Genomic DNA, 13,062 nt, shown 5'->3' with positions numbered 1-13,062 from the left:
TGGAGAATCCCTAACTAATCTAAACATGTGATTTATTTACCATACCACAATTGCGAATTTAAAACGGAAATCTAGCATTTCAACAAGATCACATTGTCCTCATCGCTCTGCCTAATCAAGGATTCCAAAATGCGTGCTTCTCGGGGTAAATTTGCCGAACAGATTACCAACGAGGAAGCGAAAGACGACCGATCAGAAATCGAGATGATCAGAGGTTAGAGTTTTGATTGAAATCCGAGTTTCGACGTGCCGATTTGAGCTTCGCTCGTCTCCGACTCACTGAATTTGATGTCTAATGAGTCTGGTGATTGTTTAATTTCCTCCTTTTACTTCCCTCTGATCCGCTGCCTTCTTCTTTTATTTTTCTCTGTTCTTGTTTTAACTCACCAAATCCTCTCCTCTCTCTCTCTCTCTGTTTCCCCCGTTTTCTTGTTATCTTCTTTCGCAGGCCGCACCCACCACTTCCACCAGCCTCTGTCTCTCCTCCGTTCTGTCTTTCTTTCTTTCTTCACTGTCTTTTTTTCTTCCTTTCTTACTGAGTTCTTTCTTTCTTCACTGTCTTTTTTTCTTCCTTTCTTACTCAGTTCTTTCTTTCCCTAATGTGGCACTATCGACCTTAGCTATACGTTTCCTATGTTGACATGGAAACTCACGTGGAAAAGTATTGTCCATGTAGGCGAAAATTGATCATTGCGAGTGCCGTTGTCTTCCTCATCCCTCTCTCCCTCGACAGCCATGGCTGCTCGTTAAGCACCATCAACACCATTGCAGACTTCAGTCTGCTGATTAAGGAGACCCAAGAAGAGAGCAGCGGCTTCATTGAAGAAGGAGAAGAAACGGAGCAGAAGAAAAAATAGAAAAATGGGACAAGTATATTGGAAGTCCTAAAACTTGTCATGAAAGCATAATTGAGTCCCAAAAGTTTCAAAAAGTGCTATTAAATCTTAAAACTTGTCACGAAGTGCAATTAAATCCTAAAACTTTCAAAAAGTGCAATCAAGTCCTAAAACTTGTCAAATTGTTCCAATAGAGTCCTTCCGTTGATTACATTTTTTCAAAGTTTTAGGACTCAATTGCACTTTCGTAACAAGTTTTATGATTCGATTATACTTTTTGAAAGTTTTAAGACTTGATTGCACTTTCATAATAAGTTTTAGAACTTATTGCATTTTTTGAAAGTTTTAAAACTCAATTGCATTTTCGTAATAAGTTTTAGGACTTTTAGTTTTCTTATCCCTAGGAAAAAAAAACAAAAGAAATGGTCATTTTTGCTTATATGGAAAACAATCTAAATAATGTAAACCATCTCAATAAAAATCAAGTGACACGACATTCAAACAATAGTGATGGCCCACGAAAGTGCTCAGTAGCTTGTCCACCTCTAAAACGACAAAACACATCGACCAACAACAGTTCCTAGAGAATCTTCACCAACCAGTTTCACAGGCGAACCTCAACTGTGATCTGCACAGGAGCAATGTCGGGCGTGTCCTTCAAAGCCGTCACGTGCCCATCGTCGTCTTCCAAGTAGGCCCTCATGAACGCCACTGCCACCCCTCCGACGAACCTCCTCATGGGCTCTCTGGATCTCCCGTTCTTGCACGAGCAGTATGAGATCAACCCTCGCAACCCCGGCGTGTCGTCGTCGAGCATGTCCATGTGGCCGTAATCTAGTGCGAGGAAGCGCCAAGCAGGCGATCGGCACTCCTTGAAGAACTCCGCGTGGTTCAACCCCTTTGGTGCGCACGCCGGCAAGACGCCGCACTTCTTGTCCTCGCCCAGGCCTGACCCGATCACCATCACGGGCATCTTCAGGTCGAAGGACTGTGCAACGTAGGTGAGGACGGCCGGTTTGGTCTGGATATGACAGCAGCATGAGGCCAGGCCATCGACGGGATCGATGCCGATCAAGGCCGAGAAGGGCAGGGCGAGTGGGGTTGATGATTTGCCGAGGGCGAGCGCGAAGGCGTCTTTGCCTCCGCGGCTGTGGCCGGCGAGGACGAGCTTGCTGAGGTTCGAGCGGACCTGGGGTGGGAGGACCGCGGCGAGGCCTTGGGACAGCCAGTTCGTGGTTGCCGCTGCGGCGTTGATCTCATCGGCGCTGTTACTCCCGGAACAGGTGTAAAGCTGTTGAAGATGAGAAACTTACTTTCATTAGTCAAATACACTAGATTAATTTAAAAGATTATAAGTCCTTTGATGTCTATCTTAACGAGGATGTATATTATAAAAAGGATACACCGTATAACGATGACACGTGATATAACTGATTAATCAAAATTTAATATGCCTACACACTTGGTGTCAAGTACGATGAGATTCATAGTAAATAAATAATCATGATTAGTTGAGCAACACACCATGTCATTATTGCCATGTGACATATTCTTTATACAAATTACTCTTTCATGATCTAAGCCTAGGTCATGTAGAGGTGGCAAATGAGAGACTTGCGAAAAAGGACACCACTAAGTGTCATGAATTTTTTTTTTCGATCAGTTGAGCGCCATAACTTTTTAAAAATATTCACCACAAGTGCTTTGCCACATCGGATTTCCGGCACTTGGGTGAACGCTTTTAAAAAAATTTGACACTTAAGTGATCGATTGAAAATTATAGCACTCAAATGAACTTTTCTAGAAATTATGACACTTAAATGATCGAAAAAAAAGCTATGACACTTAATTAATTACTTGAGTGACATAACTTTTTTAAAACGTTCACCACAAGTGCTTTACAACGTCGGATTTTCAACACTTGGGTGAATATTTTTTAAAAATTTTGGCACTTAAGTGATCGATTGGAAGTTGTCGAAAAAAAAGTTATGATATTTAAGTAAGCGTCGTACGAAAGTTATGACACTTGTGATCTCCTTATCTCAAAAGATTTGTGTCAAACATAAGTTATATATGAATGTGGATCAAATTGACCCGCTAACTCGTATACAATCACTTCCATTGTATACATAACATGCATTTCATTCTTGATCCAAGTCAAACCTAATCCAACTTTACCCACTCAAATAATTTATTTCATCTCTGTCTTAGCCGCACGGACGAACAAAAAATGAAATTTAGAAGGGATATGTTCACTAGAAGTCTTAAAACTTATCACGAAAGTGCCATTGAGTCCTAAAACTTGCAAAAAGTGCAATCAAGTCCTGAAACTTGTCAAGTTGGTTCGATCGAGTCCTAAAATTAACACCGTCAAACTAGGCTAATGGAAAATGCTGACGTGTCTTATTTTACTATTTTTTTTTAGACTCGTGGCAATGATGTGGCGTCCAACGAGCGCCACATCAGAAAAAAATTTAAAACTATAAATTAAATTAGATAAAAAAGCTAAAAGTAAAAAAAAAAGGTATGAAGAGGCACAACCGGCGGCTGTGGCCAAGCTCTCGCCGTCGTCGGTGACCGCCGTCATAGCCGCCAGGAAGGGCCGGCAGAGGTCACTTAGGCCTTCTCAAAGCCCGACGACCCTCGCTCAAAATAAATTTTACGATTTTTAGTGGTCATATCCCAATTTAGAATAAAGCCAAAATCAATCCCGACCTAATTCCAACCCAGATATTTCAAGCCAATCCGGTTCGGGTATCCGGACTTTATGAGTTTTTTTTTTTTTGGCACCTTTATGGTCTAAGATGGACTCTTTTTTCTCTAGAATTAATCATGATAATTTTGAAAATTCCACCGGACAGGACAAGACAAGACACTTTCAAGAAGGGAAGAGCTTTGTCTAGGCTTCAATCATTTGTACGGCGGCCTATGCAGGCTTGGCGGACCTCAGTGCCACGACGAGGCCATTGATCCCCGTGACCAGCTTTAATCACAGCCACCTATAAAGTTTTCTTTTTCTGTTTTATTTTTAAAAAATATATATATAGATCATTTTATGAGTACTTGAATTGTTTTGAGATACTAACAATAAGTTGATTGCTTTGCATTAATATTTATTTTATGAGTATCAAATAGTTATTTACTTTTTAGTGATCGATTCATGATTATACTTGAGAGTTGAGCACATAATATGGTATTATAATAAAACAAATATTGATTATATTATTACATAATTAATAGTATGACTGATATAAAAACTATTAAAAAAATTTAGCATTATCTAGTATCTGTTGTAAGTAAGATAATCATTATGATGATTATTACAATCCTTAATAATGAACATTTAATGGTAGACAACTAACATCATGTCAATACTTAATAAATAATGGCGCATTGCCATAATTTGACACATCAGTTTAATATATCCATTTTGTAAACTAGTTTTAATAAGTTGGAAGAACGGTGGAATGGATAGAATATACTTGGACAAGGATGTAGTCAAATACTATGTCGGTTTACACAAAGAAGGTATAGGGCTTGTCTGATAATTACATCAGAAAACTAAAACCTCCTACTCTTCATATCATTAAGTGTGTTTGATAACTTCTAATTTCACGTAACATAATTAATTATATTATGTAAAAAAATCATTTAATGCGCTATGTAAGGAATGATTTACTTAATTAGTTAAGTCATAAAATGTTCAATGGGACAATTACACTGCAAAATCCTATAATTTTAGTGCTCACTATTTCATATTTGGAGAGAGAGAGAGAGAGAGAATCCACCTGAGGAGCGACCACGATAAAGCCATGAGAGGAAACATGTCGGATGAGCTGCGAGTAGAAGGAAGTTTCCATCATAAAACCATGGAGGAGCACCATAACAGGGAACTCTCCGGCAGCTTCAGCCGGAGCTCCGATCAGAAGAGGCTTCGGAGGCGGATTCGCGAGATCGGAAGGCGACGTGGCTACCTTTATAAGCACGGTCTCGTACTTCCCAAGCTGAAACACGTCGGTAGTCATAGTTGAAGCTGCCATGGTCGAATCCTGCAGTACTAGCTTCTATAATTCCTGTGTGAATTTGTAGTGATAAGTTTCGCCATATGATGCATGTATCTATAAAGAGTCTCGATCCAAAGGACAGACCCAAAAACGAATTTGTGGACGTAAAATGGCCTCTTTTAAACATGACTTGAATGAAACACGTGAGGCTTGAAGTAGAGACAACTTAGGACTTTGACTACTGGACCACCAAACCGGCCGCATGAAGAGAGAGAGTTTAAAGAGAGAGAAAGAGAGAGATTCTAATTTCCAAGTGCACATTTTGAAACCCAACTTTATGATATTGATAAAGGGGATAATGTTGTGCACTTATTTACAAGATTCTCGTTTTACTTTTTAAAAATGGGCCTAAATACCATAAAAAAAACTCTCAACTTTAGATCTAATCCCAATTCTACCATAAACATTTTTTTGTCCCATAAAAAACCTTTAACTTTTAGTCACGTTCCAATTCTACCCGAAACTTTTTTTGTCCCATAAAATACCCCTGAACTTTAGTCCCAGTCGCAATCTATCTTAAACTTTTTTGTCTCATAAAAATCACCAACTTTTACTTTGAGTCCCAAACTTGCCCCCGTTAACCTTATGAGAAAACTCCCTAGCACAAACTATTCAAGCGTCCTAAGCGCAAACTCTTTGACCTTGGTTCTCACTTTCTTCAATTGGATCAAGGATGATTTGGGTCTCAAATCCAGTGGCCGGCGAGACCATGACCAAGAAAAAGATTAATAGGAAAGAAAAGAAAGAAAAATAGTTTTTTTGGACGAAAATGCCCTTGATCAGCCTGATGATTTGGTTGGTCAGTGAGATTACACCCTTCTTTAAGACTGACGTGGCTACTTCAAACTCTTATTTAAAATAAGATTCACTTTATACCTTTTTTTTTTAGAAAATGAGAGCACTTTTGGCCCTTACTTAGAAATTTCCCAATTTCCTTTGATAAAGTCATCTTGTAAGATTATGCTTGTATCATGACAATAAACAGATTATAGTTGATTGATTATCCAAACACAAGCCACAAAAATTCAAGTTCAAAAACACGTTGGTTCAATTTAGTAGTTAGCCACTAGGCACACAGGCAAGTGGTAAGGGAATTAGGGGGGTGGGAATGCTATCACAGGTGAGGAGGAGTTCGACTCCTGCGCTATACAAAACGACAGAGCAAAAGTCTAAAAGTCTGAAAGAGATGAAAACTAGAGATATAAAAGATCAAATAAAGAATTTAGTAGTTAAAAAATTAATAGTCCTTCTTTCGTGTGAATTAGGTTCATAGAATATGTTTCGATCCCTGAAGCATCAAGTACAGATAATTTATTTTTCCTTATCACTAACACGAGTTTATGCTAAAAAAGAAAATGGTTAATACCAAGAAAAATCCTAAATTGATACACTTGTGATAAATTTACTTCAAACTAATTTTTTGATAACCAAAAACCCTAAACCGGTACATGCCCTCCGTTAGTGTCCCTTAAACTAGATTAATACCACAAAAAAATCACAAACAGGTACACCTGTGACAAATGGAGGGTAAAACCCAAAACTAGTACATCCATCAACTGCCGCGTGTTATTTAACAAAATAATTTGATAGTCAAATTTAACGGAAACGACCAGAGGGTAAATTTGTCACAGGTGTATCAGTTTGGGTTTTTTGTAGTTAAAAAATTAGTTTATGGTAAATTTGTCACATGTATATCAGTTCGGGGTTTTTCGTGGTATTAACCCAAAAGAAAAATTCAAATTCAGAAGAGATACGAAGGACCAACTTCTTGTTTCACGTACGCTTGGAGGGCCATAATGGACCACGTGCTAGGAATTGATACTCTGCCGGCCCCGAATCATGTTTTTTTCAATGTGTCCATCCACCATTCGAAACGGCCACATGGTATTTAAAGCACGATCAACATTCGAAAGCGAAGCGTGGTCCATGTTATAAATGCGTGGTACATTTGAATGGTAAGTGCACCTAAAGTTAGTGGGACTACTAGGGTACATATAATGTTAGTGGTCTGCCCTAAGAATCAATCAAGGTTGATACTCTAATATTAGTTGTGGATTAGGTTATGTCGGAAAACCGATCTTCACTATACTTAGGTAGTCATAATGTCTTGCTAGAGACCGCTTATGATTTGTGGGCCAAAAGAGTTTTAGGCACACTGCTAATGTTTAGTGAACCTACAGGGTCGCACACAATAGCGAACGGACTTAATATTGTCTGTGCGCCTTGATCTACTTAAGAAGTAGATTTTAATTTATTCTCCTATTTAAATTATCTATGCGGTCGTGCGCGTTATGAGATAATGATTAAACGTACGATTGAAGGTAGACGGTTTGGCGGGCCCAAATAGCCCAGCCCACTTCTTTTAATTCCGCTAGATAATGAGGCTGTATAAATAGATAGAGAATCGTTCTCTGTCTATGGTTTTTCGATAGAGTATCGAAAATCAAAAGGCGTTCAAGAAAAAGGAACTTCAAGATCTTTCGCTAGCACGTGGATCGTTGGAGAATTCCGTTCGTGTGTGTGGATACCGGTAGAAGCGCAACACTTGGGGCGCTAATCCAGACACAATCGATTGCCGATTTATCTTCAATCTGCAAAAGGTACGTATCGAAATTCCTTTTCGATTTCAATATACACATGGATCCTGTCTAGGGTTCTCTATTCCGCTGCGTTGTTTTTCGTTGATGAACCCTACAGTGGTATCATAGCTGCTTGTGATATATTGAAATTGAATCGGAAACCCTAATTGTTGATACATATGATGTATGCCTGAAGTGAGTCTCAATTAGGGTTAGATGAATTTAAAATACGAATTGATATGATCAATTGAGAAGGAACGAAGCAGGGATGGATTGATCTTGTTCCGCTTCGCGCTGAAGGCATTGCCCGAGGCGAGAAACGGCGTCGTGCACAGGGCATTGCCCGAGGCGGAGACAGCGAGCGAGAGGCGGTGGCGCGTCTGGGCCTGTTGCCCGAGGCGGAGACGGCAACGCGCCTGGTCATCCGGCACGTCGAGGACTCAAGGCGTTCGGCCAGATGCGTACGGTGAGGGCGCGGGAGGTGGCAGCGACGGATAGTCTCCTGAGAATACAGAAGTGAGACTTCTGTCAATGTTTTCGGGGCTCTCCTGGAAAACAGAATTGAGAATTCTGTCTAGGTTTCGGGGGCGCTGCCCCTCGACCCCGCAAGGGGGCGCAACCCCCTTGACCCATGCATGGAATTGGTCGTTCCCGTATGATTGATGTACCTTTGTTATTATAAGTGATGTTTCGTTTATGTTTATAACATGCATGCATTCATCACTAAATAAACATTAAGAGTCCCTAATAAAATTAAGTAATAATATGATGCCTTTCCAATCATACACCTATTACGACTCGAATCGTCAAAAGATGGGCCTGCCAAAGCAGGGTGTCTTTAATTATTTGAGTAAAATAGGATGGATAATGGTTATCCATATGTTAAGATTGGTTTACTTAACGAGGCTATCAAAACAGTTTTGGGCCTTGAGGCATAGTGTTTGGGGATAAGATATGAGATGTCAACCCCAACAACCAAGAGTTGTATTCGATACAATTGACAAAGAGTTGTCTACCTAAATAATTTAGTCTTGAGCGGTAAACCAAAGTTTACTCGAGTCTTGGTGAAATATGGATATTGGTCCATTATACTTATTGGGACACATATTATAAAAGTATAGTGGGAGTTTATTATAAGTAATATTAATGAACAATTCACTTTGCATATTTGTTGTAGATAATGGCAAATAGCTCTGCATCACACTTTTCACTGCGATCTATCCTTGAGAAGGACAAATTGAATGGTTCAAACTTCTTGGACTAGTATAGAAGCTTGAGAATTGTTCTCAAGCAAGAGAAAAAGGATTATGTCTTGGAGAAATCACTCCCTCAGAAGGCACCTCCTTCCAATGCTCCCCATGCTGAAAGGAATGCTTATCAGAAGCATAAAGATGATGCATTGGATGCATCATGTCTAATGTTAGCTACCATGAACTCAGACCTTTAGAAGCAGTTTGAGAACGTGGATGCCTATGATATGATCATGAACCTGAAAAATTTGTTTCAGGAGCAGGCACTCACTAAAAGGTACCAAACGGTAAAGACCTTAATTGAGTGCAAGCTAACAAGTGGGAGCTCAGTTAGCCCACATGTCATAAAGATGATAGGTTATATTGAAAACCTGGAGCGACTGGGCTCTCCCATTAGCCAAGAGTTGGCTACTGACATTATTCTTCAGTCATTGCCTCAAGATTATGACACGTTTGTTATGAACTATAACATGCATAATCTGAACAAGTATTTGACTGAACTGCATGGGATGCTCAAAACTGCTGAGCAGAATATCAAGAAGGACCCTACCCCTAATGTTCTCATGGTTCAAAAGGTGAAAGGCTTTAAGAAGCCAGGTAAGGTCAAGGGTAAGGGCAAAGGCACTAAGCCCAAACCCAAATCCAAGACCAAACCGGGTCCGACTGCTGATGCTGTATGTTTCCATTGTGGGGAGAATGGACATTGGAAGAGGAATTGCAAGAAATATTTGGAGGATCTGAAGAAAAAGGGAAGTGAGACTTCCGATTCAGGTATTTATGTTATAGAAGTAAATGTTACTACTAGTTCTACTTCATGGGTATTGGATACCGGTTGTGGTACTCACATTTGTATGAATGTGCAGGGACTAAAACGAAGTAGAACACTTACAAAAGGTGAAGTGGAGCTACGCGTTGGGAATGGAGCAAGAGTTGCTGCATTAGCCGTAGGAACATATGATGTAGCTTTACCTTCTGGCATGATTTTAGGACTGAATAATTGCTACTATGTACCTGCTATACGCAGGAATATTATTTCTGTTTCTTGTTTAGACAAGGAAGGTTTCTGTTTTGATATAAAGAACAATAGTTGTTCGTTTTATCTTAATGGATTATTTTATAGTAGCGCCCATATTGTGGATAGGATATATGTTCTAAATCTTGATGTGCCAATCTATAATATAAATACAAAAAGGTTTAAATCTAATGATTTGAATCCAACCTACGTATGGCATTGTCGATTAGGCCACATAAACGAGAAACGAATTCACAAGCTTCATAGCGATGGACTATTAAATTCATTTGATTTTGAATCATTTGATACATGTGAATCTTGTTTAGTTGGAAAAATGACAAAAGCTCCTTTTACTAATCAAAGTGAGAGGACAAAAGAATTATTGGCCCTTATACATGCGATGTGTGTGGACCACTAAGTTCTGACAGGAGAGGAGGTTATCGTACTTCATTACATTTCTTGATGATTTCGGTAGATATGGATATGTTTACTTGATGAAACATAAATCTGACTCCTTTGAAAAGTTCAAGGAATTTCAGAATGAAGTACAGAATCAACTTGACAAGAATATCAAGGCTCTTCGATCTTATCGAGGAGGAGAATATTTAAGCCAAGAGTTCAATGACCATCTCAAAGAGTGTGGAATTGTTTCACAGCTCTCTCCTCCTGGAACACCACAGTGGAATGGTGTCTCTGAGAGGAGAAATCGAACTTTGTTAGACATGGTTCGATCAATGATGAGTCATTCAGATCTTTCATTATCTTTCTGGGGATATGCACTCGAGACAGCTGCGTTTATACTAAATAGAAGTCCATCAAAAGCTGTAGAGAAGACACCATATGAGATGTGGATAGGAAAAGTTCCTAGTATGTCTTTTCTAAAGATTTGGGGTTGTGAAGCCTATGTAAAACGTTTACTTTCTGATAAGCTTGAACCCAAATCTGATAAATGCTTCTTTGTGGGATATCCTAAAGAAACGAAAGGATATTACTTTTACAATCCATCAGAGAACAAAGTGTTTGTTGCTCGAAATTGTGTCTTTTTAGAGAAAGAGTTTCTTACTAAAGGAACCAGTGGGAGTAAGGTAAACCTCGAAGAAGTTATTATGCCACAAGAGGGTGTTCCAGTTCATGAGGAACCTCAATTAGATCTAGAAAGAGTTGTAGAGTCTACTCCAGTGGCACCTATAGTTCGTAGGTCTGAAAGAACACATCGTGAGCCTATGAGATATGGTTTTCACGTGACAGAACATCGTCATCTATTGTTAATAGAAAATGACGAATCTACAACCTATACAGAAGCTATGATGGGCCCAGACTCCGATAAATGGCTTCAGGCCATGAAATCCGAAATGGACTCAATGTATCAAAACAAAGTTTGGACTTTGATTGATCCACCCGAAGGTGTCAAACCTATAGGGTGCAAGTGGGTTTTCAAGAAGAAAACTGATATGGATGGAAATGTTCACATCTATAAAGCACGGCTAGTAGCTAAAGGTTTCAAACAAACTCATGGTATTGACTATAACGAGACCTTTTCGCCAGTGGCCATGCTTAAGTCCATTCGGATTATCCTAGCATTTGCTGCATATTATGACTATGAGATATGGCAAATGGATGTAAAGACAGCTTTCCTTAACGGAAAACTAGAGGAGGATGTGTACATGACACAACCTGAAGGCTTTACATCACCAGATAACACTGGGAAGATATGCAAGCTTCAACGTTCTATTTATGGATTGAAGCAGGCATCACGGAGCTGGAATATTCGTTTCGATGAAACTGTCAAAGAGTTTGGCTTCATCAGAAACAAAGAAGAAGCTTGTGTATACAAGAAGTCTAGTGGGAGTGCAATTGTGTTTCTAGTGTTGTATGTGGATGACATACTACTCATTGGAAACGACATTCCTATGCTTCAGTCAGTTAAGACATCGCTAGGAAAAAATTTCTCCATGAAGGACATGGGAGAGGCAAGCTATATCTTGGGGATCAGGATCTATAGAGATAGATCTAAGAGACTTATTAGACTAAGTCAAAGTATATATGTTGACAAAGTCATCAATAGGTTTAATATGCAAGACTCCAAGAAAGGTTTTCTCCCGATGACACATGGCATAAGTCTTAGCAAGACTCAGTGTCCTTCAACACAAGATGAGCGAGACCGCATGAGTAGGATTCCTTATGCATCAGCTGTGGGATCCATCATGTATGCTATGTTATGCACTCGTCCTGACGTTGCTTATGCATTGAGCATGACAAGTAGATACCAGTCAGATCCAGGGGAACCTCACTGGATTGCTGTCAAGAATATCCTTAAGTACTTGAGAAGAACTAAGGATTTATTCTTAGTCTATGGAGGTGAGGAACAGATCACTGTAAATGGTTACACTAATGCTAGTTTCAAAACCGACAAAGACGACCTTCGATCGCAGTCAGGTTTTGTCTTTTGCGTGAATGGTGGAGCGGTGTCTTGGAAAAGTTCCAAGCGGGAAACTCTTGCGATTCTACGACGGAAGTGAGTATATTCTTTGCTTGAAGCATCAAAGGAAGCTGTTTGGATTCGAAAGTTCATAGAAGAACTGGGAATCAGTCCCACTAGTTCGATTCCAGTGAACCTCTATTGTGACAGCAATGGGGCCATAGCTTTGGGTAAATAACCTAGGTCTCACCAGAAGACCAAACACATACTCAGGAAGTATCATCTCATTCGAGAATTCATTGAAAGAGGTGATGTCAAGTTGTGCAAAGTTGCAACGGAGTTGAATACAACTGATCCGTTGACGAAGGCTCTTCCACAACCTAAGCATGAGCGTCATTGTAATGCTTTAGGTCTTAGACACATTAGTGATTGGTCTTGATGTGAGTGGGAGTATATGTGATATACATTTTCATTGTTCATTAATAAAATATATATATTATACTTCATTTCGATTTAATTTGAGTATATAATTGAATGCGAAATCGTTATCCCCTGAATATTGAATATCCTTAATAGATAATCAAATACGTGATTTGATCGTGAAAATCTATTAATAGAGTGGATATTAATATTCTAAATGTCCCTAGTCAATTGCCATTGTGCATTGGGACGCAAATGGCGTTTGAGACTAGCATGTGAGTCAACTGATGATCAAGTTTCATGGGTCATGAATATAGAGATATAAAGTTGATCACATGGAATACATGTTGGAGAACATTGTATTGGACCGACCCGCTATGAGAATACTGTAGGATTGTTATATAATGTCATCAGTATTTCTCATCACAGCTATAGAGTATAGTCCTTTGGCCTGAGTCTGCCATGGTTTCCTAGACGTGGAT

General features: G+C 39.4%; 1 protein-coding gene across 1 annotated transcript; it reads right to left on the bottom strand.

Annotated features, from left to right (window-relative positions):
• Nucleotides 1-1,289: 1,289 nt before the first annotated feature.
• Nucleotides 1,290-4,968, bottom strand: LOC115693228 (chlorophyllase-2-like). Its single transcript, XM_030620210.2, has 2 exons — nucleotides 4,625-4,968; nucleotides 1,290-2,127 (listed from the first exon to the last, which is right to left on the bottom strand). Exons 1-2 carry the CDS (start codon nucleotides 4,874-4,876, stop codon nucleotides 1,441-1,443), a joined length of 939 nt encoding a protein of 312 aa, XP_030476070.1. The 5' UTR covers nucleotides 4,877-4,968; the 3' UTR covers nucleotides 1,290-1,440.
• Between the last annotated feature and the right edge of the window lie 8,094 nt (nucleotides 4,969-13,062).

The sequence above is a fragment of the Syzygium oleosum genome, unplaced genomic scaffold (genome assembly GCF_021117445.2).
Source record: "Syzygium oleosum isolate NSW1041296 unplaced genomic scaffold, Sole_v2.1 Sole_v2.17, whole genome shotgun sequence".
Classification (NCBI taxonomy): domain Eukaryota; kingdom Viridiplantae; phylum Streptophyta; class Magnoliopsida; order Myrtales; family Myrtaceae; genus Syzygium; species Syzygium oleosum.
This window is presented reverse-complemented; position numbering and strand designations above follow the sequence as displayed.

What these genes read in the sequence shown, in the direction of transcription:
- LOC115693228 (XM_030620210.2), bottom strand. Translation starts at nt 4,876, where the DNA reads ATGGCAGCTTCAACTATGACTACCGACGTGTTTCAGCTTGGGAAGTAC. An exon ending in TTATCGTGGTCGCTCCTCAG is followed by an intron (nt 2,128 to 4,624) that starts GTGGATTCTCTC and finishes CATCTTCAACAG; the next exon opens with CTTTACACCTGTTCCGGGAG.